The 24,192-nt window shown below is 32.8% G+C and overlaps 2 protein-coding genes across 2 annotated transcripts; one reads left to right on the top strand and one right to left on the bottom strand.

Annotated features, from left to right (window-relative positions):
- The first annotated feature begins 778 nt into the window (after positions 1–778).
- On the top strand, positions 779–5,715 carry LOC121115809 (uncharacterized). Its single transcript, XM_040709956.2, has 4 exons — positions 779–1,147; positions 2,888–3,434; positions 3,510–3,555; positions 3,614–5,715. The coding sequence occupies exons 2-4, from the start codon at positions 2,998–3,000 to the stop codon at positions 4,439–4,441; spliced, it is 1,311 nt and encodes a 436-aa protein (XP_040565890.1). The 5' UTR covers positions 779–1,147; positions 2,888–2,997; the 3' UTR covers positions 4,442–5,715.
- Positions 5,716–19,378: 13,663 nt separating this feature from the next.
- Positions 19,379–24,149, bottom strand: LOC121115808 (uncharacterized). The gene is made up of 5 exons (XM_040709955.2): positions 23,835–24,149; positions 23,572–23,775; positions 19,998–22,386; positions 19,712–19,909; positions 19,379–19,651 (listed from the first exon to the last, which is right to left on the bottom strand). Exons 1-5 carry the CDS (start codon positions 24,002–24,004, stop codon positions 19,520–19,522), a joined length of 3,093 nt encoding a protein of 1,030 aa, XP_040565889.1. The 5' UTR covers positions 24,005–24,149; the 3' UTR covers positions 19,379–19,519.
- Positions 24,150–24,192: the final 43 nt, after the last annotated feature.

Here is a 24,192-nt window from a genome sequence, read left to right as displayed (position 1 = left end):
AAGGAAGGTCGTGGTTGTTGTTTTTGGTTTGATGAGGAATCACGACATGAATAGTATTTGATAGAAATTCAATATTGAATAATAAGACGTGAACAAAATGTACTTTTTCTATTTCAAAAAAAATTTCTTTGCATGTTTTTTCGATAATTCTTTTATTTTTTCGTTGTGACTTATAAATATATATATATATTTATACCTATAATACAATAATGATATGTTATAGGTATATGATTCAATAAAGAAAAAACATATGTTATTGGACTTTTGTATCGATCATTCACTCAAAGACACTTGATGTAACTTAATTATCTCTCCTAATATTAAATACACAACGTATAGGGAAACATGAGAAAAATGTATAGTTATGTGTAATATATAATCATATTATTTACAATTGAGTTTGCAACTGTTTCAAATATATATTCTCTAACAGGACATTTGTTGTAGTAATTTATAGAGAAGCTTTGCACTCCCAAAAGTTCTTTCTGCAAGTACTGTACAATATATATATATATATATCCCTTTCAGAAATCCTTAATTAATATTAATAAATGTAAATTATATATACATGAATAGGATAAATTACACTCTATGTACATTAATAAAAGATCGGAAAATATAATCGCAATCAGAGTAACGGCGCTGCCGGAGCTTTAGCGGAGCAAGTACCTGTCTCACGCGCTAAAGGAGTTTCTTACACACACTCCCCATAAGTAATAAACCAGCTGCGGCCAAGGTAGACTCAGCGTTCTCTCTCTCTCTATGTACTGTACACTACAGTAACTAAGCATACAGTGGTAAAAATATACAGTCCCATGGATTATTTAATATTCAGGTGTATCTCGTAGGTGTCGTTTGTGAAAATATTGTCTCTCTCCTTCAGTCATCAATATATCTATATATGAATTTGTACATCATTATACAAAGCTAAAGTGTCACATTAAGTTAAGTGTCTCATTCAGTAAGAGATAGTTAATACAATACTCAAACAGTCCTACAAACATTATTGACATCTTTAAATAAATTGCAATTCCTTCATCATAACATCAGCAGGCCCTTTTATACGAAAACAAAATTTATTGGAAGAAGTCGTCGTTGTCGAAATGAAGATCATTAACATATAAAGAGGAGCATCACAAGTTTAGGAGTAAGTTAACTGTTCATGTATTTTTCTAAGTCCCCCCACGTCTTAATTATTGTCTGTTACTTCTTCTCATTAAATATCACCAATGGTGTTTTAATGAGAGGTTATACGTACAATTGTTATAATAAAGTACACAATGGGGGGAAAACAATGGGTGTGAAATGAAGGCGGGGATTTCTTTATTATGGTTGAGGGATTCATTTGATCTTTTGTGGGAGTTCTTATTATATATTCTAAAGTTAAAACACAATTCATTTCTGTGGAATCAAAGAATTGCATATTTATTAGATATATAATTTGTGAAAGGCCATTTCCAAATAATTTTAACTCTATAAAGATCTCTAAATAAGTCTATAGTATATTTTGTACATGACATAATTATAAAGATCCTTATATTTACTTCCAAACTTATTTAATAGGTAATTGAATACACAAGGACTCGAACAATACATACTGATTAATATAATAATAAACAAAACTATCTCCTAGAAATAATTCCTCAAATGTTTTACATAATTGAATCAAGCAATTTACATATCATTATGACAATATATAATTTATCAATTATAAAACACCTTTAGTTGTGTTTGTATATAAATCCACCATCACTTTGAAAGAATAATATTTAATTAATTATAATTGTAATAAAATCATCGAATCCATGATGTAAATTACACTCAATCCATCAATGATTTAGCAACAAACAATTAAAGGCAAAAAATAAATCCATATTTATCCGACAATTTATATTATATATATAAATATCTTGAATAGTATCGTTGTTCTAAAGCGAAGAAATCTCGTCTCGGCGGCGCTGTGCTTACTCAAAAATCACGGCCAGGTATATGATGCATGCTACATATGTATAACATAGGTCATATACCTTAAAAAAATAATAAAATGAGTTTCATACTCTTAATATAACATAATACTTGTAACATACTTAGAGATATGGATGGCTGTCTGGCTTTGAAATGGCTGGCTAATCAAGAGGAATGAAGTATAGTAGGGAGATGGGGATAGTAATTAATAAGGATTTTGATAAATTATTTACTAGAATAACAAGTTAGTTGAATGGAAATACATAAATATTAATAGAATTACAAATCAGGAAAAATGTAATTCGTTTTCAAAAAAAAAAAAAAAAAAATCAATTATCAGTCAGTCTATTTAATAGTTAATAACTAATAGGTTTTTCTATATTATTTTTCTCTCGACCCCTTAATAGATTTTAAATTACAAGGGCGAATGGAGTAATTAATAATATCCTTTTTATAATTGAATCCATTTTATGTTGAGCTAAGCTAGAGACAAAGTGTACAAGATCCTATTTTCATTTGGTTCATTAAATGCTAATGTAGTGGGGGGAATGATTGTTTACTAATGACGTTGGTTTTGTCTGTTAATTAATTAGTTATATTTCTTTGTAAGTAACATCAGTTAACAAAAGAAGAGACGCCTTTTGTGGTGTAATTATTACCATTTTGATAAGATTTTTTGATGGTGTGGACACAAATCTACTTTATAATGTGGGCAGATAAGGGACTAAGTAAATTAGATTCTTGTTTGTTATTTGAAAAATTAATATTGTTATTGTTATTAAAAGCCCCTTCAAAAGAAATAGGGATAATTGAAAAAAAGAGGGACCGTGAAAAACTAACTATTTAAGAAAGATTGTATTTTGATAGCCGTTACATTATATAGTACATAGATACTAATTGAAATGCCTTTTTGTTCTTTCAGGCAACAATATCCTCCGGCCATCCTTCTTCCATCCCATCAAACAACCACCCATCATCATAACAACATCATATTCCCTGGTGCCCGCCGTGGGGGCGGCGCCACCCATCTCTATGGTATCCCAACCCTCAACTATCACAACATCTTCATCCAGTCATAGGCCACCCTTTTTAATTTCCTCCATTATGGGTATACGAGAGTCTCCCACTGGGGATCTCATGCTACAACGCCCTCCTCATGGAGGCTACACCATCAAGGAAGAAAATGCTCCTTTGGATATGTCCTCCATGAGCTCTGCTTCCTCTCTCCCACCCCCTCCTCCTCAAATGAAAATGAAGACAAGTGATGGACATATGGTGGATGAAAATGGACTCATTATTGAAGGAGGCTCTGATTCCGGGGATGAGGATGATACGGGGAGTACGGATGCGGGTATAAATCCAAGTACTCGGCGGAAGCAGCGTCGCTATCGAACCACTTTTTCGTCATTTCAATTAGAAGAATTAGAGCGGGCTTTTTCTAGGACGCATTATCCTGATGTCTTTACGAGGTAGGTTTTGTAAATATACATAGATATATGTTTAGTATATGCATACATAATTAATGCCTTACTTTATTCTATTAGAGAGGAAATGGCAATGAAGATTGGCCTAACAGAGGCTAGGATTCAGGTAAGAGCTGATTTTTATATTTATTCACAGCTCTTATTTCTTAATCTATTTCATGTAGGTTTGGTTTCAAAATAGACGAGCTAAATGGAGAAAACAAGAGAAGGTGGGTCCAAATGGACATCCCTTTGCTCCTTATAACACTCCTGTAGTATCAGGCGTTCCGCTAGGACTCCCTCCAACGCATATAAACACTGGGCATCAGGGTCAATTAATGAACAATCCGTTTGCAAACCCATTAGGATATATGGCAGCTGCGGCGGCTGTAGCGAATGGTAGAAAACCATTTGAGGGACCAGGAAGTCCATTATTGCCTTCACCTGGAGCTCCAAGGATCCATCCATTCGCTGCGGCTGCAGCTGCTGCCGCAGCAGGACTTCAAAATCATTTACCACCATCTGGAGGAGGATCCTCCCCACCCCCTTCAGGTCCATCAGTGAATCCCCAATTCCTTCCCCCAGGATTACATCCAGCTTTAGCAGCATCTATCGTGGCTTCTTCGCAACCCTCTTTTCAAAGTGTTTTAGCGAGTTTGAGTGCCTATAAGCCGAAGAGCATGACATCATCTGCAGGATCCAGTCCCTCGCTTCTAGAGACTTATACGTCCGACTACACGGCTGCTCTTCTACGCCTCCAAGAGGAACAACAAAGTAATAATAGCAGTAGGGGAGATATTACTGCGCCAATTTCTCCATTGTCAGCAGGACTAGCAGAGTCTCCACCCAGTGCTGCCACCATCGGCACTCATACGCCTTCCTCAGACGCAGAGAGCATTGTTGGAGGAGGTAATCCCATAGAGGCTCTACGCTCTGATAGTTTAAATAAATTGAGGATGAAAGCTCGTGAACATGAAATTAAGTTGGAGCTAATGAAAAAAACAGACTCATGATTCCAAAAAAAAAAAAAAAAAAAACACGAAATATTATTATATTAATTAATTAATTATAAATATTATTTTTATTATTATTATAGATACATCTTCTATGTTTTTTTTTGTTTGTTTGTTCATTTATTTTGTAATTTTCACCTTCATTCCGATCACAAAGAATAATTATTATATTATATCAATGATACGATCTCTCAATCTCTTTCAAGTCCCTCATTCTGTTTGTATAATTATTTTGTTCATTAAAAAGAAAAAAAAACAATATTAGCTTACAATTAAAGACGTATGTACCACTAATTTTACATGACTATTTTTCCAAACTGAATTAATTCTTAGTATTTCCCTTTTTCTTAATAATATAATACATAAATTTTTCTTTCCCTCTCCCTCAAGAAGTTCTCCAATGATTATCTCGTTAGTATACCTATGAAGGATCATGTTATATAGTATTAACATAGTAGTAGTTATCGACGACTATCGACTATCGTTTTGTTTTTTCCAAGCAACCGAAATAACTCTCTTTTTCAGGTAAGACCCGCAAAAATAACAATAATAAAACTATTATAAGAGACATAGCGTGATCACTCTATAGTCAGAAGAGAAAAGCCATAAAAAGTAGTTTTGTCATATCCGATAACACCGAGAGAGAGAGAGAGAAAATAAAACAAAAATGTTCACTAATGATCTACTAATTGTAATCTTTTTTTGAAAGAAAATGGATCACGAAAGAGAAGGAAAAACCTATATTTATAATTAGTAATAAATATTAATTGATATCGAGATCCAGGAAAAGTTGCAAATGAGTACTTTAAGAGTAGGTTAGGGAAAATCAAAAAGGATTTCTTTGTTGCTTGATTGAAAAATCAATCAAAGTCCTTTATTTTGAATCCTAGTTAAAGTAGCTAATTTTTTTTTATCTCAAAGTGATGGAATACAATATTTAAATGGCTAATTCCTTATTAATTATGAGACCTTCTTATGCAGTTTATTTTTTAACCAATCAAATCCCATTATTTTAAATTATATTAGATAAACAGATAATTTCACGCCAAAATGATGGAATATCGTGTCAAATTGTTTTAAATGAGATGCAATTAACCGTAGATAGTAATCACTATTGGTGTCAGAGATTGTATTATAAACTGGAATTGACACCATGTCGGACACTTATCTAATTGCTTATACATATATTTTATTTAGTTATTAAACTTAATTAAAGGAAACTTAATCTAATAATGAGTTTAAGAATGAAAAATAAACAGCTGTTCCATATATAATTCAGTTGGAGTTTTTATTTTGACTAAATTGGATTGTTTAACTCTTATAACAGGTATCCTGTATAAGTTGGCCCAAATATGACCTTCTTATAGAATTATGACGTCATGTAAAACCGTTTTGATTCAGTAAAGATTGACATCAAATGATAATTTAATTATTGTTTACTCTAAATACCCTAAATTCGAATCTAATTGTAAGTCTTACTTAAAATAATTTAAAAATCTTTTGTATAGACTCAATTCTGAGATGTTTTAATTAAAGAAATGTAAAAAAAAACACATGTATAATTATCACGGGTTTATCTCACCATCACAGTAATTTGAGACTGTATTTTTTTGTCAGCTGTCAATTATTATGCTTCTTTTCTCCTTTTGAACCCTGGTTAGGCGAATTTGCATTAGCTAGATTGTTAAGGTGCTACCAGCTGATTCTGGACCCTTTTTCCAATGGAAAGGTTGCGATGGACATATTAGATAACGATGTATTATTATATAATGCCTCATGAAATAAATTAGTGTTGTGCCGGTCCTTATCTAGGACGACGTTTAAGTCCCGACATGATCCTTAGTGTTGGATCAGTCCTAGGACGGATTTCCTGATCAGTCGTTCCCCTCACCTTTCAGTATTTTTTTATGGGTCGATCCTTTTTACCATTCAACGGTTCTAAGGAGCGATGTGTCAGTCCTACGGTACTAGCTATCTTTATATTTTCTTAACTCCTAGAAAGGATTAAAGAACATACAAACGAAGAAAAAAATAAATGAGGGCTAGACTTTATAATAATAAGTTCTAGCCACACGACTACTACTTTAAACTTTATTTTGTCGTTGAAGAGGGGTTGAGGAAACTTCAACAACTGAATTGGAGTATTTAGTAACTAAGTAATTTCAGCTATTGTAGTTACTATAAAAGATCGATAAGGACCGGTGCTTGGACTGACATATTTTATTTGGACCGGACTGATAGGAACGTAGTCTTTTCATTTTTTTTTAGACCGATTTCACATTATCAGTCCTTTAAGAAATTAAAACATACCTCTCATGACGTCACTGAGAATGTTTTCCCTTCTTTAATTATTCATTTATATATTATCATCAAATAAATTAGATAACTAAGTAAATCTAAAATATGTTTGTATTATATTACATTATAATACAAACAGGATTTTCTTTTATAGAATACGTGCAATGCTCTTGATTCATATCTAATTTTGGTTAAATAACCCTCCACATTTATAGGGCAACTCCAAGCAGCGACAGTTGTAGGGTCCAGTCCTAAGTCTGAACTGAAGAGGTCTAAACAAATTGGGAGCATCACAACAATCGATACACAAATCCATGTGTTATATATATATATATATATATAGTAATGAGGTTCCGAGAGTTATACAATCATGAGTAGCTCCTGCTATGAATATCAACTTATCACAATCCAACAAATTTGATAATTGATATCAAATTGTAAACAGGTGTGAGTTGCCGAAGTTATAAAAATAATAATTCCTTCAAAACAGTGAATGAAATATTTTTTCCCGATTGAGAATAGAAATTCTAATATTATCAAAAAGATATATTTGATTTTATAGATCTGATATTACATGCCTAATGAAATAATGTAGTCTATTGTATAAAGTCCTCATCACAAATAGAATATTCTTAATTTTATAATAATATTTAATATTAGAACTACGTAATATTTACTAGCATTTAATTTACATCTGTTTTGGCTTAGAGCATTTTTTTTTTGTTTTTTGATATACATATTGTCTTCCTTCATTCATAAAACATGTGTGAAAAACACACAAAGCTTCAAATTGCACAAAACACAATTTGTCAAAATTCTCAAGAGCCGCTGTATTTGAAGTTTGATCAATCATTCAGTAATTGCACCCCAAAGAATTAAATAACAACTAATTAAAAAAATATTACTTTGAACATTGCGCTCAGCAATGCACGCTCACGGTTCCATAAGCGAACCAGTGCGGCTGACGTCATATGGTTTTTAGAGTGAAAAGAAGGAGCTAAACGCGTAGGTACTAAAAAAAAATATTTATATTGTTTCTTTGGTACTCAAGGTAAAAAAGGGAGAGGTTGCGCTGCAATATAGAGTTCCGATATTAATTAAAAAGGATATATACTTTCTTTTTATATATCGAACCTTTTTATCAACTCGCAACTTATGCCTGGGACATAAAAAAATTGAGATTTACATCAGAATTAGAGTTCACTTAACTTCATCTCTCTAAGATAGTGTGAATTAGCTGTTGATGTCTACTTCAATTGAGTCATCTATTTCATCTATCCTCCTCATCTAATCCGAGTTTCGGAGCATTAAGAATCCACATTTCCGCTATTTAGGTGAAATTCCATCAATGCTCCTTTATTTCAAAGAATTGGAGTCCCGAGTCTCTCTCCTCGGGATCTGTCTCAATAATCTACATTTTTGACTCTACAATTTGACAAGGTAAAGATATTCAAACCCATAGAAGATCTTCATGTCCTAGAGAAGCATATGAAGCTAAGTCTCAGTTTCTCAAGAGGATTAATTTTCCCTACGCGACTGCAGGGAGGAACGAGAAACCCAGTCTGATTTCACTAAAATGCATTATGGGAATAAAATGGAAGGCTTATTCTGTGTTAAATCCTTAGGCTTGCCATCATCAATTCTCACATTCAATCTAAGAAAATATCGTCTCTGATCTACTTTGTCTCTAAGTATCTTGGTTGAAGAAGGAACACGGTCAATTAGAAACGGTAATGACAATAAATAAATCACTGAGTCAAACATTTGAAAAAATACTTTATACTAAACAAAATCATTCTTTTTTCAAGCGTGTCAATTGGAGGTGCAGGTTTGATTATATTAATATCAAATGGACAGAAAGCAACAAAAAAATTTAAATACAAGGAGGTTTTACAATAGAAATTTACATATTTAATATTTATAGTAGATGGTTTTAGTTTAGAATTTTAACTTAAAAAAATGTAATTCTTAATGGGCTACCTTTAAGATGGCGTGTTTCAATAAAATGATAAAAACATATTGGTATAAAGAAATACCAATCTAATGTTCAACCCTAAGTCTAATTGCAATTGAAATGGCAATATTTTTTTTTTTTAAATATTTATAACTTCTCCTTCAAGCTTGGAGCTGGATGACTTCATGAAGTAGATGGAGAATTCAATTTTCATGATCACTACGTTGCGATATAATTTTTCTTTAAAAGTTAATGTGAAAAAGTTCCGTCTGTCCACTGAGTCTCTTAAGCGTTCCTTCATAAGCTCTCTACCATGAGTGAACATTTGTCGCATGATTAAAAAAATCAACTGAAAATTTTACCTGACAATTTGAGACATTTTGCTGCGGCACCGGAAGACTGCGATATTGATTTAAACTGAGTCCAGCAGGGTACAGTTACCTCATCTTTTAATCAGGTTTTGAAGTCTCTATTTAGGAAAGGGTTGGGATGAATTATAGCCAATGATGTAAATCCAGTCTCTGTTTTAGCTAGCCCTTTAATTTGTAATTGGTAGTATAAACAAGGAATTTTGTTTTCCTGAGCCGTTGTCATTATTATTTAATTCCTGGGTAGTGAATAGCATTTCCTAAATAGACTCAATCATATTCAAAACCTGATTCAACATTCTTATGAGCTCATAAAAGACGGAGCGTAACCCTGAGGATTTGTTGCGGAGTTATGTATAATGGTCAGTCCTTGTTGGGCTCAGAGTAGAATTGGGATCGATATCGCAGTAATTCTAGCAAAGTCCTTGTTTATATTCTTTTCTCCTTCCTTCCTTGTCACAGTTGATTGTAGCTGATCTAATGAAACGTCATGAGCATTATTCTTTCTCTCTTTCAAAACATTTTTCAAATTGTCAGGGCTGCCATGTTGATTTTCGTTTCTTTTCTTTTTTTAACATGCCCATTCCAAACTGGATTTTCACCTTTGATTTTAGCATAATAGAAGGGGCCTTTGGTACTTAGAAACACGTCGGTGGTAGATTCAAACTACATTAGAACTACATACTACTGAATTGTTTTTATGAAATGATCAATAGTGAATATAAAATATTTTTCTACAAAAGAACATTCATTAATTTACATATATTGTCTATCAACAATACCTATTTATCATCATATCTTTTTCGAAAATGAATACGTATATATCAATAAATTAAATATCATTTTTCGGCCAAATGTTCCAAATGGTCCTTCAGCAAAATGACTGTTCGGATAATTGTCCTTCAGCAAAATGGCAATTTGGCAATTGTCCTTGGGAAAAAATATTTTCGGCCAATTGTCCTAGAACCTTTCACTATTCAGCAATTAAATAATAATCATAACTACTTAGGAAAAGAAAATTCATTCTTCAGATTACAAATTCCAAAAAAACAGGCCAGCTACATTTTTGCGTTGCTCATACTGGCCTAAGGAGCTGATATATCGATGTTCTGTGATTTAATACAGAGTTTACAATTTATTTTAAAAATTTATTTGTGATAAAAGGCATGATTTCACAATGATATATTTATTAAATCTCTCAACTTTTTTGCAACAAGGAATAGAAAAGGGGCGAAAATTAATTGATAGCAGATCATATGTTTGCAGTTTTTGAAATGTTTTGAAGGAGAGAAGGGAGCGGCTAGGTCAGAAAATTCATTCACAACCCAAATCAACAACACATAATTACACTTTTAGTCCTGTAGAAGCCTCTGTGTAACTTAAAAATATCGAAATTCGGGATATTGTATTTTTTTGCGTGCCCCTCCTTTTATTATTAATAATAAGACCATGAAATGAAAGACTGTACTACAGCGAAACCTGGAGTTCCAATTTGACAAAGACAAATAAAAGGACTTGAACTTTTACTGTTTAAAATTATATAATATACGTAAAGACATATAATTAATTGTAAAATAGTGCTTATTCCCAAATTTTAATAGAAATCACTATGTGCATTGAACATATATCCATGGTAACTAAACCTAGTAGTGAGAAAGCCCAGTAACCTGAAGCAATAACCCACCCAAAAAAAAAAAAAACTTAATGGTAAATTTCGAATAACACTTAAAAGTTAACCTCAACATTTAATATTTTGATGAAACTTTTCATGATAGCAGTTTTCACCATGGGTACACTTCCATAAAAGTTTTAGGGTGTACTATCAACAGGATGTCGAGAAAACGAGATCTAAAACACTGTTACGATTTTAAGATGGAAGCAAAAAAAAACAAAAAAAACACATAGCTATATAACCTTTTATAAAAACTATGAAAGATTTTTCTCGCAAGGCTGCGGAGTCGGAGTCATATCTTTCCTTCGGTAGAATCGGAGTCAGGAGTCGAAAAATTAGTACCGTCTCCGGCTGCAAAAATAATTATAATTTATGTGAATAAAACTAATAATCTAAGGCTTAAATTGAGTGCTCGTAAACTGTTTTCTTATTTTCTAAATGATTATAAATTATATGTATGATTTATTAACTATTTAAATATTCAAGTTAAAACTAATTTATAAGTTTACTTCACAAATTTCAAATATGTTCTATATTTTATTATAAATCACAGTAAATAGTAAAAAAATAGTATTTCTTTAATTTTATTATTAACTATTCTCTACTTCTGTAAATCTTTTATTTGTTGTAATTATAAGTATTTACTTTATGCTGACAACTGTAATAAAAAGTTAAAGAAATGCTTCAATATAACAAATGACAGTTTTTACATGTTTCCTCATGTTGTAACATGTCTAACCTGTTCCATGGTTAATAGAAATACAAGGTTAAACCGTCATGTATTCGGGCTGGCTAGAATGTTCAATTTGATGTATTGTACCGACTGCTGGGCAAAATAGGCAGATTGTGACAATACACCTAACTACTTATATTCTATGACGTCATTACTGCTAGAATTTTCAATTTAATGTATCGTACCGACAGCTGGGCAAGAAAACAGATTTTGACAAAACACGCAACCACTCATAGCCTATGATATCAATATTAAAAGAGTGTAGAAGTCAAATATCAGTCGTACATGCGTTACGGTATAACCTTGTATTTCTGTTAACCTTGCCCTGTACCATGTCTCCTCCCACCCTGTATCATATCTCCTCCTGGTGTATCAAGTATCCCACATTTGGTTAGTTCCGAAAACACCAATAAATACCTATTAATTATTGCACTACATCAAAAAGTCTTTGGAATTGTGGACCGGGCGTTGAATTATCTTTTTAATATTATGAAACTTATGATAGTTACAAAACCTAACTGATTTTTTGTAACATGTATCCTCAATCCTAAAATCACAATTCCCGAACACCTCTAAAGTCTAAGCCATTACATTAGGTAGAGCTTAGCCACTGGATATGCTAGTTCATTACTTAGACTTGTGAATTGTGAATGTCATCAGTCTAAAGTGCAACGTTGCTAGGAGAGGTTATGTGGGGTGTTGCTTCTCGTTGACAAATACATAAATTATATTCAAATATAATGATCAGATATACTTATGAATGAACTAGTAAGCCATATTAAGATGAGTTACGACATCTATCGTACGTGTACACGTCTCAGTATATATATATATGGATATATGTATAAATTATATTTTTGTGAGAGCAACTCTTCCCCGAAATTATTTGTATCGTGCACAGAAAATTGCACAGGAGAATATTGCTATTGAGGGAAATTGCCATTGGGAAAATTTCCAGTCATTTACTAATAAAATCCCAATACCTCAGCCCAAAATTTGTTTTTGCAATAAAAACTACGGCAAGGACACCATGTAGGTTAAAGATCACTGCCAAGACTTCACAAAGCATTGAAGCCCCTCCAAATTCTTCAAAATGAACCCCGGATCCATGGTTTGAACCTTCTTAGTGTCCTTGTTGTAATCTTAAATACCCCATGGGCTTGGGGGTCATTTTGAAGTATTCGAAGGGGGTCTAAATGCTTTATGAATAGGTGGTGGTGGTTTTTAGCCTGCTCGGTGGGCCTGCCGTTGTCTTAATCAACCCATGGGTCAAGGGTTTATTTTGGAGCTTTTGGAAGGGGGATGAACACTTTGTGAATGTATTGGTTTTTAACCTGCATGGTGTTGGTGCTGTAGTCTTACTCAACTCAGGAGCTCGGGGTTTATTTTGAAGCTATGGAGGGAACTTAAACGCCTTGTGAAGGAGCGGTGATAGTTTTTAACCTGCTTGCTGACTCTATCATTGCACAAGGCAAGTTTTGTACGGAGGTATTGTGATTTTATTAGTAAATGACGGGAAATTACAATTTTCTCAATGGCAATTTTCCACTGGGAATTTTCTTTAAGGAATTTTTCCGTGTACGATATACTCCCGATATTATTTATACCTATATTTTACACTTAGTTGTATACACGTACGATAGATGTGGTAACCCGCCTTAACTTTTGATCCATTTTATTTGTTGTTCATCATGTTAAATATTTTATATTCAAAATATTTTTTTTATACCTGGCTCAATTATTTTCTAGAATAAAAGAAAGATATGAATTGTCAAGGTTGTAGGGTACATTTGTTATGTAGAACCTAGAAACTTTCAACTATGATTTAGCTAAATTTGAGGCCCCGAAGAATATAAAATAGTTATACCTGTTAAAAGTATTTCCATCTGATTCGGAAGGGGGCGTACTGACAAGGCATATTACTTCACATTTCGAGAAATAATTTTAATACAACCCTAAAAGATTCAACAAAATTGTCAACCTCGATGTTTGCCCCTTTAGCGTCCTATGCTCAGGAATAAATGGTGGAAAATTCTAGTTAAAAAAATATTTTTTTTTCAATTTATTGAATTCAATCAAGAAAAAGATGAATATAGATAGGGATAGTTGTGAATATTATGACCTACCTGTATGTTAAAAACGAAACTAAAAATTGAAGTGATCACAATGACAATTTAAAGAATGTTTGGGAGGAGAGAATCTTAGCTGTCATGCCGTTTCATTGAATTAGCTGCAAGCAGTTATGAGATGAAGGAAATAAACACAGAACCAACTCCGTATCTAGCAAATTACTCCAATGTCAATTTTCAATACCACTCCTAGTTATTCGAACTAAAACTTACCCTTAAAACTCAGAAACAAAAACGCAGTGTTACTTTTCATTATCCATGAGCTCACATATTTAATACTTAGATGTTCCCTCCTCAAGAATTAAATAATAACCATAACAGCTTTGGAATATTAAAAAAAACCTATTCAGGTTGCAACAAAAAAAAGTCTCGAGTGCTCGTATAGCCTCATACTTTTTACAACTAAATTTATCATAGATGAGAAATTGTCTAAATGGTGTAAAATCCAAGCGTGAGGGGAGTTCATAAAAAGTATGGCAATTTTGATGGACGACATATTGTTTTCTGACAGAGATCATTATAATTTATTTTCTAGTTGTTGGATACTTGAACAGTGCTGAAGCTGATATCCTTATTATTACATTCTTTTGGAGAGAAATCATAAAATCAAATCAAATCAAAATCAATAAAAATCAAAGAAATCATAAAATAACCCAAAAAGTCAAGAATTCCAAAACTGAGTATATAGGATTTGCCTATTTTTATGGTCACTGAATAGCTTGATAATGTTATTTAAAATTTTAATGTATTTGATTAAGTTTTCCGGAAAATACCGTATAATAAATACCCAGCGCTAAATTGAATGTCAATGTATCGTCATTAGGTATTTTTAATTCAAAAGCCATGTATCTTGACGCCGACGCAATAAGTATGCCTCTCAACTCCATACCATCCGTTAGTTCGTTCATGGTCAACTTTTTCGCAATATAAGACTTATAGTTAAGTTTTTTTGTAATATTGCATGAGCAAGCTAAAAATATATTTTATCCGCAAGGTGTCATGACAGTATTGACGTAAACAACCACATTCGCCAATATAAAATAGAAGGAGATACTCCCTCATAAGCTGGGAACATAAATCTGGAGATACTTATCCGTTATCCATACTACTTACTCTACCCTGGCAGGAATAAATTGCATCCGGTGTCATGATAGTATACCTATTCCTAGGATTTCTTCAATATCTCATTCATGGTTTATTCCCTACTCCGGATTTTAACTCCTGCCAAGGATTGATGGAGTCTGTTTGAGAGTACTATGAACTCAAGTTAACTATCTTTTTTTTAAATAATAAATTGACATAATATTAAGTAACATCTGAATGATGAATGTTCAAGAGGTAGTTGTCAAGCTAAAATTAAGTAAATAAAGCTCATGTCCTATTGGCTAATATTCTTCTTGGAGTTGTATTATTTCCCCACAAACATTGACTTAATATTCAAGATGTGGGATAGAAACCCAAATAGCAGGGAACAAACAATCAAAATTAGAACAGATTTATGGAACTGTTATGAAACATGTACTAAGAGCCATATGGCAGAACTGCATTCGAGTCCACATTTCCGAGTCAACTCCAAATGGATTCTGAGTGCATTTGGTTTCGAGTCTGAGTTTATAACACCTGACTTCAGTTCTACAGTTTTCCAAACATACATAGACACAGACTTGAAAAATTGTTGGACTTCACTACAACGCTGTAAATTTAGATCCAACACCTAAATTTGTCTCGTTCTTCATTCTTGTAAGACTAATAATAATTAATAAATTGATTTAAATGAATTCAAGAAGAAATTCATTCATTGGCAATGTGTTTTTTTAAATGAAGTTTTATATCTTCACATTAGAACAAACTATAGTTTTTGTTATTGTGGTCAAAAATGAGGAACCTATTAGATTTCAAATATGAGGGTCCACTTTTTCTCATTTTTTTGGTGTTCGCAAGGTATTTTCTACTGTTCAAAAATAAAAGAAATACAGAAACAGTTTAACTATGATTCGAATCTGAGAACAAAGGTATATAGGACGCACCAACATAACTTTCTATTTTATAATGCCTGACAATCAGGCATTATAAAAAGTAGTGAGGTGGCCGTAGTTGCATTCCATAGGCGAGATTTCAATTTTCGTGGAAATACACATGCATCGTGCGTTTGTCTTTGAGAATAAGTGTTGCCAAAAAATACGGCAAAATATCTTAGAAAATTAAACTAATTGCAATTTAGCTCCGGACTTTTATTGGTCTGATTTATAAAATCACTTCAATGTCTAGCATACAATAAACATTTTTTTCAATTCATTTTCATAATTTGAAATTTGAAAAATTATTTGAATGCAAATAGCTCTACAGATAATGATCTTAAAATTGGTGCTAAAAGATTTCGTGTCATACAAGAATTATAAATTAATGCAACTTTTGCTATAAGATTTGGTGTCATACAAGAGCTCTAAAATATCCAAGTTTGGTGTATGGACAATGAAAGACGTCACCTATTTGATGTGGTCTTTTAAACTGTATAAAACAAAACTTTAAATTTGTACTATGATTATTAAATAAAAATAAAACTTTTTTCCTTTATAAATCTTGTTTTATTGTCTTTTAGAAAAAGGAAAATATGTTGCCGCGCCCAGTATTGACAAGTTATATTTTCGCTTTCTGTCTTTTATTTGGGTCCTTAAAGGAAAAAAATAACACTAAATTATATTATACATATATATTGTAAAAAATGTTCATGTTTATCGAAGTAAAAGCAATTCAAAAACACCCTCTCAATTCAAAAGCAAAACAAAGTCGGAATTTTGTTGACTAGTATAATGAATATAAATGAATTCAATTAGAATTGATGACAAGGTTCTCCTATTAAAAGTTCCTTGAATAGTATGCAATATGTAATTATTGAATAAGGGTTATTTTAATGCATTTCAAGGCATAAATTTAATTAGGACTTTACTCTTAGGAATGTCAGCTGCTCAAAAAGTGTAGAAAATTGGTGTTGATTTAATTGCCCTATAAATCATGGGGCAAATGGAATTGCTTAATATCCCCCCTCCAAAAAAAAGTGATACATCGGATTGTATGTGTAGTAGACTATAAAGGAATGTCTGTTTCAATTTGAGTAATAACGAGTGATGCAGGTATTGGACTCAAGACCGTTTTAGGGGGTTCACTTGCCACCTTGCCCGCTTTTGATTGGTGCCCCTCCGGATATAATTGTTTCATAGTTTAAAGTATATTTTAGAATTTTGTATAAAACAAAATAAAAAGTTCATTTTAAAAATAGAAAGGAATATTATTTTCTAAAAAACAAAAAAGTCGTTCAATATATATTATCAAAAGGCCGCTCAATCTTTTCTTCTAAATAAGCTTCCTACATTTTATTTTCTAAAAAAGTAATCTTTTTTTTTTTTGAAAACTCAAATGATAAAAGGAAATAAAGAGGCACGCACATTTATCTTTACCCATACTTGTTTACGCAAAACCCGACCCTATTGGACTTCACTATGTTACCTTGCTATGGTCACTTTTCCACAAAGCCCGAATCATCCACTTTCTTCCCTACCGTTATTGTAACATAATTCACGATAACACAATGAGAATACCAAATATCCATCTTAATATATTAAATTTATTATGGAGAACAGGGTTTTATTTGGTTTCTCAATTAGTTTAAGAAAACTCCACGTAATTCAAGAAATATTATAACTGTATATAAGGTTGCATGAAAGTTTGTAGACTGACAAATAGATGACGCCACTAGAATTAAATCATATGATAGTGATATTAATTAATCTAATTCAAGTATATTTTTTATTGTGTCCAGTAAAATGATTTGATTAAAAACGTTGTAGACAAAATTGTTGGGTAATATCGTAGCGTGTTAAAATCTTGGTGTACATTATTAGGAGACAAAATTGGTGTTGGTTTTATCCTCGTGAAAACATCATTGTAAGCAATATCATTGTGAGAATTTTAAGGCTAGACAACATTATTGTAATATGCCATTTTGTTGCAATTAGAATTACATTTGGGCATTCAAGGTATTGTTGGATAAAATGATCCAGCCATACCCATTTCTGAACCCTTTTCTAATATCCAAAAATACGCCCCCGCTCTCAGGTTTTAAAGGTGAAGTGCTGGGTCCAAAGGCAGTATAAACTCCCCGCCGATAAACTCTTCGATAAACCCTTCTTATATCCTAAAATACAGCTCGACTCACGGGTTATTTTATTTATTGCACTTGTAATTTCTACCTACTTTTATACTAGGATGATTTAAGGAAACAAAAGTGAATTAATAAAAAAAACTAATCTCACACATTCTGTACAAAGATTTACTACATTGGATCCTTCACGGCCCTTTGCTATCATCTGTGTTAGAATTGGTTGTAGGTAGAGATGGTTCAAAAAGAAATAAAACGGATTTTGCCTTGGATCCAAGTGGTTTATCTGCATAGCCTGTGGGCTGGGATATTTTTTGGGATATTACAAGGGGTTGTCCTTGATGCTCAGAATAGCCACGACGGTGTAATTTGAACACCTTGTGATCCAGTATATCATCTACACAACTTTTGGGCCGGGGTGTATTATGGGAGATTAAATGGGTCTTTCATGGCATGTTTATTCATCATTCAATAGTTTTATCGTCCGAGTATAATATAAATGGTAACGAAATTACCTGCAACAGTTTTGTTTCACAATGATACATAATGTACATCATAATTTTAAAACTCAACAATATTACCCCAACAGTTTTGTCTGCAACCTTTTTACCACAGTCATTTTACTGTGACCTTCAATTTTTGAAGGAGTATTTACATGATATTAAAATGAATAACTGAGAAGGGATTTTTGGATTAGACCTATTAATGGCAAAAACGAAAATATTAATTAAGTTTGATTTTTTATATATGTATTATTTCAACATTGAAACCTAAAAAAGAAGCATCTCAAATCTTGTCTAATTAATGTTAATGGCGTGCGACTCAACTTGGATTTGCGTCCATAGTTTGAATCCTTGCGACTTGACTTGGAATTTAAGCCTAATTTATACTGAACTCAAGAAAAGTCATAATAATATACAGCCTATAGTATTATATTTATGGACTTTAAATGAGCTTGAAAGACGTTTAAGGACTTGAATTGGACTCCATAAAAAGATTGCAGGTTAAATTATACAAGGACTTGAGCTTGTGAGCAAAGACTTGAGACTCGAGTTTGAAATGCAGTATAAGGACTTTTCTCAACCTCTGATTATCCTTGCAAGAAATAATTAACTTGTATAATTATTTCATTCTGATATTCATGATTTTATTTCGCTGAATAAGAGGTTTTTATTGGTGAGTTAATACTTTGACTCTTCACAAATTCCAATTATGGTTGGTACAAAGTTGGATTTTCGACGTTACCCGTCTCTTCTAATACTCGTTATCTGAAGTATTAATATATCCCTAAATCTCTTCAGATATTAATTTTATGCATCTATATCAGTTTTTTGAAACTTTCGGTCACGAATATAGCGTTAATATTACTTCGAGAAGATTTGATAGATTAAATGCCCCCGTTGATGTGTTGTAATCCATCTGTATACAGGAGACGAATTGTGGAGAACAAGAATTTTATTCAAATGAATTGAAGGCAATTATGGAACTTATCTTTGAGCACAGTTTCAACATTTTGAATATATTCAATGGTTTATCCGTAGTAAAATAAATAGAGACCGATGGATATAATAATATTTTTTGCTAAATCCTGGACTTGACTTAATATTATAATTAACAAACATTAAAATGCACAAATATACTTTTATATATTTCCATAAATCAAAACTCTTACATTATAATATTACGTGTAAAAATAGAATATTACAATAATTAGCCTTTTATTTATCTCTTGAACCAAATAATACAGGCTATAATATCACAGTCAATATCAAAATATATTTCTTCTCTTTTTTCGAGGCACTTCATTCCCAACATTAGTTAGATCTTTAACAACCTTGTAAGCAACCTGTAGAGATCGAGTGATCTTTCCATCCTTTCGATAGACTTGGCCATTTACAAACTGAAAAAAAATATATACAAAACATAATTTGATTAATTAAAACACAAATGAATATCCTACTCGTAAGGAACAATGTACACAATGCACTTTCTTAATGGATTCCTCCGGAGTATGGCACATACAAACGCAATTGTCGCTCCCTTGCTCAATATCATTTTGTTTTGGGAGGAAAGCTTTTTCAAATTCAGGAGGGGCTTTGTCCTGAATTACATCAACTTCACTCTCTTGGGATGTAAAGACTTGATCCTCTAATATCACCTAAACATAAAAAGGATTGAATATAAATAGTTACATTATGCAGGGGCCGAGCCAAGTATGTAAATTACTTGACTACTGAGCTACTTACATTGGGTAAGAAGGATAAAAACTCATTATATAAGGTCAGATTTGATTTAAATATGTTTTGAGCTAGAGTTTGTAGTTCTCCATAATGTAATTGGCTTGGATCCTTACTCACAATGTCTTGCAGGCCATTCACAACCATCTCCATAGACACAGGATCATCCTTATAAATAACAGACACTTTTTTAAGGAACTTTTTAGCAGAGTTTCGAACTTTGTACTGAAAATAAACTTCTGGTCCAAGAGACATTGCGTCTTGTACGTTGAGTAGATCCAGAAGTCGTTCCTGTAAATCACAGTAACCCTCACATATGCTGTGCAATTCAGTAAATATATCAGTGGGTTTAGCCCGTGTTTTCTCGGAAGTCAATTTTACTAATCTTTCAAAAAATATATTACATGTCTCTAGGGGTAAAGTTTCTTGGACACACAAAAAAATATCTCCAGCCTCAGCTTCTTGTATGCTAGAGTCATCCAGTGTACTTTCATTGGTATCCATGACTCCATAGGGTAAATGACTAATGTCCATAGGATTATCTTCGGCTGAGATTTTTGAGGGGGAAATTGATAGATAACTCGCCTTTTCTGGATTGATTGGAGAACGTGTTATGCTTGTCTGTGATTGCTGATTTAAAGGTAGATCACTTTCGCAGGACTCCGTAGGTTTTTGTTCTATCAATTCTTGGTGAAGGGGTTTCGGAGCTATATTTCTTAAACACTCAGGCCTATTGTCAACAACGTTACTTTCCTTTTTATCAGAATCATAGAGTAAAACCCCTTGCTTAGCAATTGGTCTAATTTTAAAAGAAGAGGGAGAATTAATAGATGATTTAGTTAACATGGGATGCTTAGAGGCTCTAGAGGGATCATAATGAATATGAAGAGCAACACACCATTCCTCAGGAAGCTCCCCAGAATTGCAGTATTTAGGTGGGACTACATCCGCGGAGTTATAGGGTATAATGGGATCTTCAATTTGGCGTATAATTCCAGTGTGCAAATAGGTGTTAATAGCATTGGAGTCTGATTTTGATCTTTTGTTCTTTATTCGCCAACGAATCTGATTCATGTTTTTTGAAGGCATAAGATGAGTTGTGATCAAACGATAAACTTCTTTCTTTGACATTCCTGTATATTTATCGAGTCCATATACGATTAAGAAATCTTCTGCTTCACTAAAATAGGACTTGTCATAGGATGATCTGAGTGCAGAAGATGGGAGTAAATAGGGGTAAATAAAACATGTTGACTCTCCAATGGCTTCTACCAATTCCTTGGATATTTTGGACTTTGTTTTATTCTTTCCCTCATTACACTGAACGGAGGGGGACTTTCCCCCTTCTTCCCAATCTTGTAGGAACTTCATGGAAGGAAACAGGTTATCTTGGGCATAGATAGAAAATCTTCTGTTCAGAGACCTATTCATTATTTCCCTGAACATGGATTTGCATTCCCTGTTTAAAATGCTCCATTGTGAATTGTTAGAGGTTAATAATGCCATTTGTAAAAGTAATTGCGTATGTTGACGCATTTGCTGACTTATGCGAAGAATGTGCTCATCTGAGATCTCTGAATATTCTATTGCCACATTTGGTTTATCTACGCTGAGAAAAGGAGTAGAAGAAGAAGAAGGTACAGATTTTTTGTCAATGGAATCATCCGTTGTTGTGGAAGTAGTAGCTGTTGTAGTAATAGTACTAGTAGTTTGGGGTTTGGTTTCTTTATTCTTTTCCTTTTTGCTGTCCTCATACTCTGCCAGAAGCTCTGATATAAGATCATCCACTTCTTTTCGGGGTATTTTCGTACTTCTATCAAATTTAAATTCATATTGGTTATCAGCGGTTTCTTCTATATCTTGATAAATAAAATCTGGGTCTTCTTCTTGTATCGTGGATGAATTGGTTGGAACAGGCTCCTGGTAGCCGAATGTTTCTTGCAGAAACATGCTATATTCATCCATTTCAGTCGAGTACATATCAGATGTAATATCCGGAGGAATGAATTTCTTTTCTAATTCTTCAATGGATACCTCTTTCAAGGAGGTTTTCGATCTAGTGAGCCTTCGTTGCTCCTCATCATCAGTAACTGAGTTTGGATTATCCATTTTATAGGATTGTTGTGAAGTTGAGGGAGATTCTAGAAGATGCTTTGGACAAGGAGGTGTTTGAGCTATGGAACTGAGTGGAGTCATACATGAATCCTCCATATCATCTTCCCCTTCAATGTCATCTGTCTCAGGATCGTACTCTGGATCCTCCTCAGGTTTGTCGTCATCAGGAAGTTCTTGAGTCACAAGAACGAGGGTATCATCCTCATTGACTTTCTGATTGGGTTGAGCGGACTGAATCGTCTCCAAGACCCAATCCAATTTACCACCCACTTCTGCAACCGACCTGAAAGTTTATATTTTAGTAAGATCACAAATGTGAACCGATCAACATACTGAGTGGTGCTACAATACAAAACTGTCAAAAAAAAATTAAAGAAATTGAGATGTCTAAATAAATGAAAGAAAAGGACAATGTTATTTTTTGCTCAATTACAGCTAGCTATCATAATTTCGTCTACTAAAAATATATCCGTCCTACATTTAGTCTAAACATATATGTGGTTGTAATAAAAATTCCTGATCACTGCTAAAGACTTGAGCATATCCAATTTCCTTATAAGTTTATCTAATACATACACATTAATCATTATATTTCTTGTAAATGTTATTATGATAGTTAACGTTAATTGAGTAAATTGGTTTAACAAAATATAATGTTACATTTTTGCAAAAAATGCAACAAAACTGTGAATTTTACAATTGATTTTCATTGTAACTAAATCAAATAATATAAACTTAAACAATGGAGTTAAATTTCGAAAAAATAAATGAATTGTAATAAATCATTAATGCAATTTTTATAAAAAGGAGGTAGATTGGTTTTTCCAATATTTTAGTGTGAAAAAGTATAATGATAGAAGACAAAATATGTATAACTTCAATGCCGTAATCACGGTTTTTTTTATTGGGAGAACCTGATTTGATTGACTATGGGCAGTGCCGTAACTAAGAAGGGTGAATTACGAGCCGTGTCCGTCCAAAATTATGTTTGTTCAAGACATTAATATAATTTAAATTTTACTCTAATTAAACCACAGTCTAAATGATTGTACCCTATAGACCTGTGGCTACTGAGGATTGTAATAATAATATAAATGTTAAATAAGTTGCCTTTTTTAAATAATAAAAAAAGATTTAAATTTTGGGCTTCTATCAATATAAGGTCATTAAAAAATTTCAAGGAATAAAAAAATCATATTAGCAGCAAAGAAAAATCCTATTCACTACCCTGATTCCTTCTAGAACAGAGATTGTCTATTCTTGGATCTGTTTTGGAACTAAATATGGGTGATTCACAAATAATAGGGCGATACATACTAGAACTGGAAAAATTATTGTGACACAGGCCTCTCTGGTAATTATGACACAGACTGGATTTGTCTCCCTTTTACTTTTTCCCCCAGGTCAATTTTATATTTTAAATTAATAAATTAGTTTGACAATAATGCGCTTTGTTTTTTTATCTTACTTAGCAACGGTTCTTGTGACCCGAGGCTCAATGACTGAGGCGGATCTGTCCTTGTCTCCAGCAATTTCTAATGAGTGATTAATGACCTCCTTGGAACCCACAATTTGCCTTAACAGAGTACGAACTTGAGTACGGTTCATGTTGAGTTTCTTGGCCTTGGACTCTAGTACACTTTCAATCTCTTCTTCTTCTTTAGCTAATGCCCTGGAATATGAATGTTTCAATCCTGGTTATCTTTATTAGCATTTAATTGAGTTTCTTACATGGCTTTGGCAAGTTCTTCTTCATCTTCTTCCTCCTCCTCTTCGGGATTCACATCTTCTTCTTCGTCTTCTTCGTCATCATCCACATCCTCGTCCTCATCATCTTCCTCTGTTTCTTCTCCCAGAAAAGTCTCCAACTCCTTCTCTGGCGTCTTATCCAACTTTTCCATCTCTTCTCTACTTCTGGTTTGTTTTGTTTAGAGCTGTAACATCATAAATACTACGCTTTGACGTCATTACTCTTATTAACAAATAAACTTTATTTGTTTATAAGAGTAACAATATTTTCTTAGCAAGAACACTAATACATCTCACGCAACCTATTGGGATAAAGAAAATTTGTCTCTCTTTGGTTTTG

This window comes from Lepeophtheirus salmonis, chromosome 4 (genome assembly GCF_016086655.4).
Source record: "Lepeophtheirus salmonis chromosome 4, UVic_Lsal_1.4, whole genome shotgun sequence".
Classification (NCBI taxonomy): domain Eukaryota; kingdom Metazoa; phylum Arthropoda; class Copepoda; order Siphonostomatoida; family Caligidae; genus Lepeophtheirus; species Lepeophtheirus salmonis.
The sequence above is the reverse complement of the archived record's forward strand: the minus strand, read 5'-3'. Positions and strand labels throughout refer to the sequence as shown.

Excerpts from the sequence above, each read along its gene's own strand:
- LOC121115809 (XM_040709956.2), top strand. The coding sequence starts at position 2,998 with ATGGTATCCCAACCCTCAACTATCACAACATCTTCATCCAGTCATAGG. Across the intron at positions 3,435-3,509 it reads TATCCTGATGTCTTTACGAG|AGAGGAAATGGCAATGAAGA; the intron begins GTAGGTTTTGTA and ends TTATTCTATTAG. Across the intron at positions 3,556-3,613 it reads TAACAGAGGCTAGGATTCAG|GTTTGGTTTCAAAATAGACG; the intron begins GTAAGAGCTGAT and ends TATTTCATGTAG.
- LOC121115808 (XM_040709955.2), bottom strand. The coding sequence starts at position 24,004 with ATGGAAAAGTTGGATAAGACGCCAGAGAAGGAGTTGGAGACTTTTCTG. Across the intron at positions 23,776-23,834 it reads GAAGAACTTGCCAAAGCCAT|GGCATTAGCTAAAGAAGAAG; the intron begins GTAAGAAACTCA and ends TTCATATTCCAG. Across the intron at positions 19,652-19,711 it reads GTGTACATTGTTCCTTACGA|TTTGTAAATGGCCAAGTCTA; the intron begins GTAGGATATTCA and ends ATTTTTTTTCAG.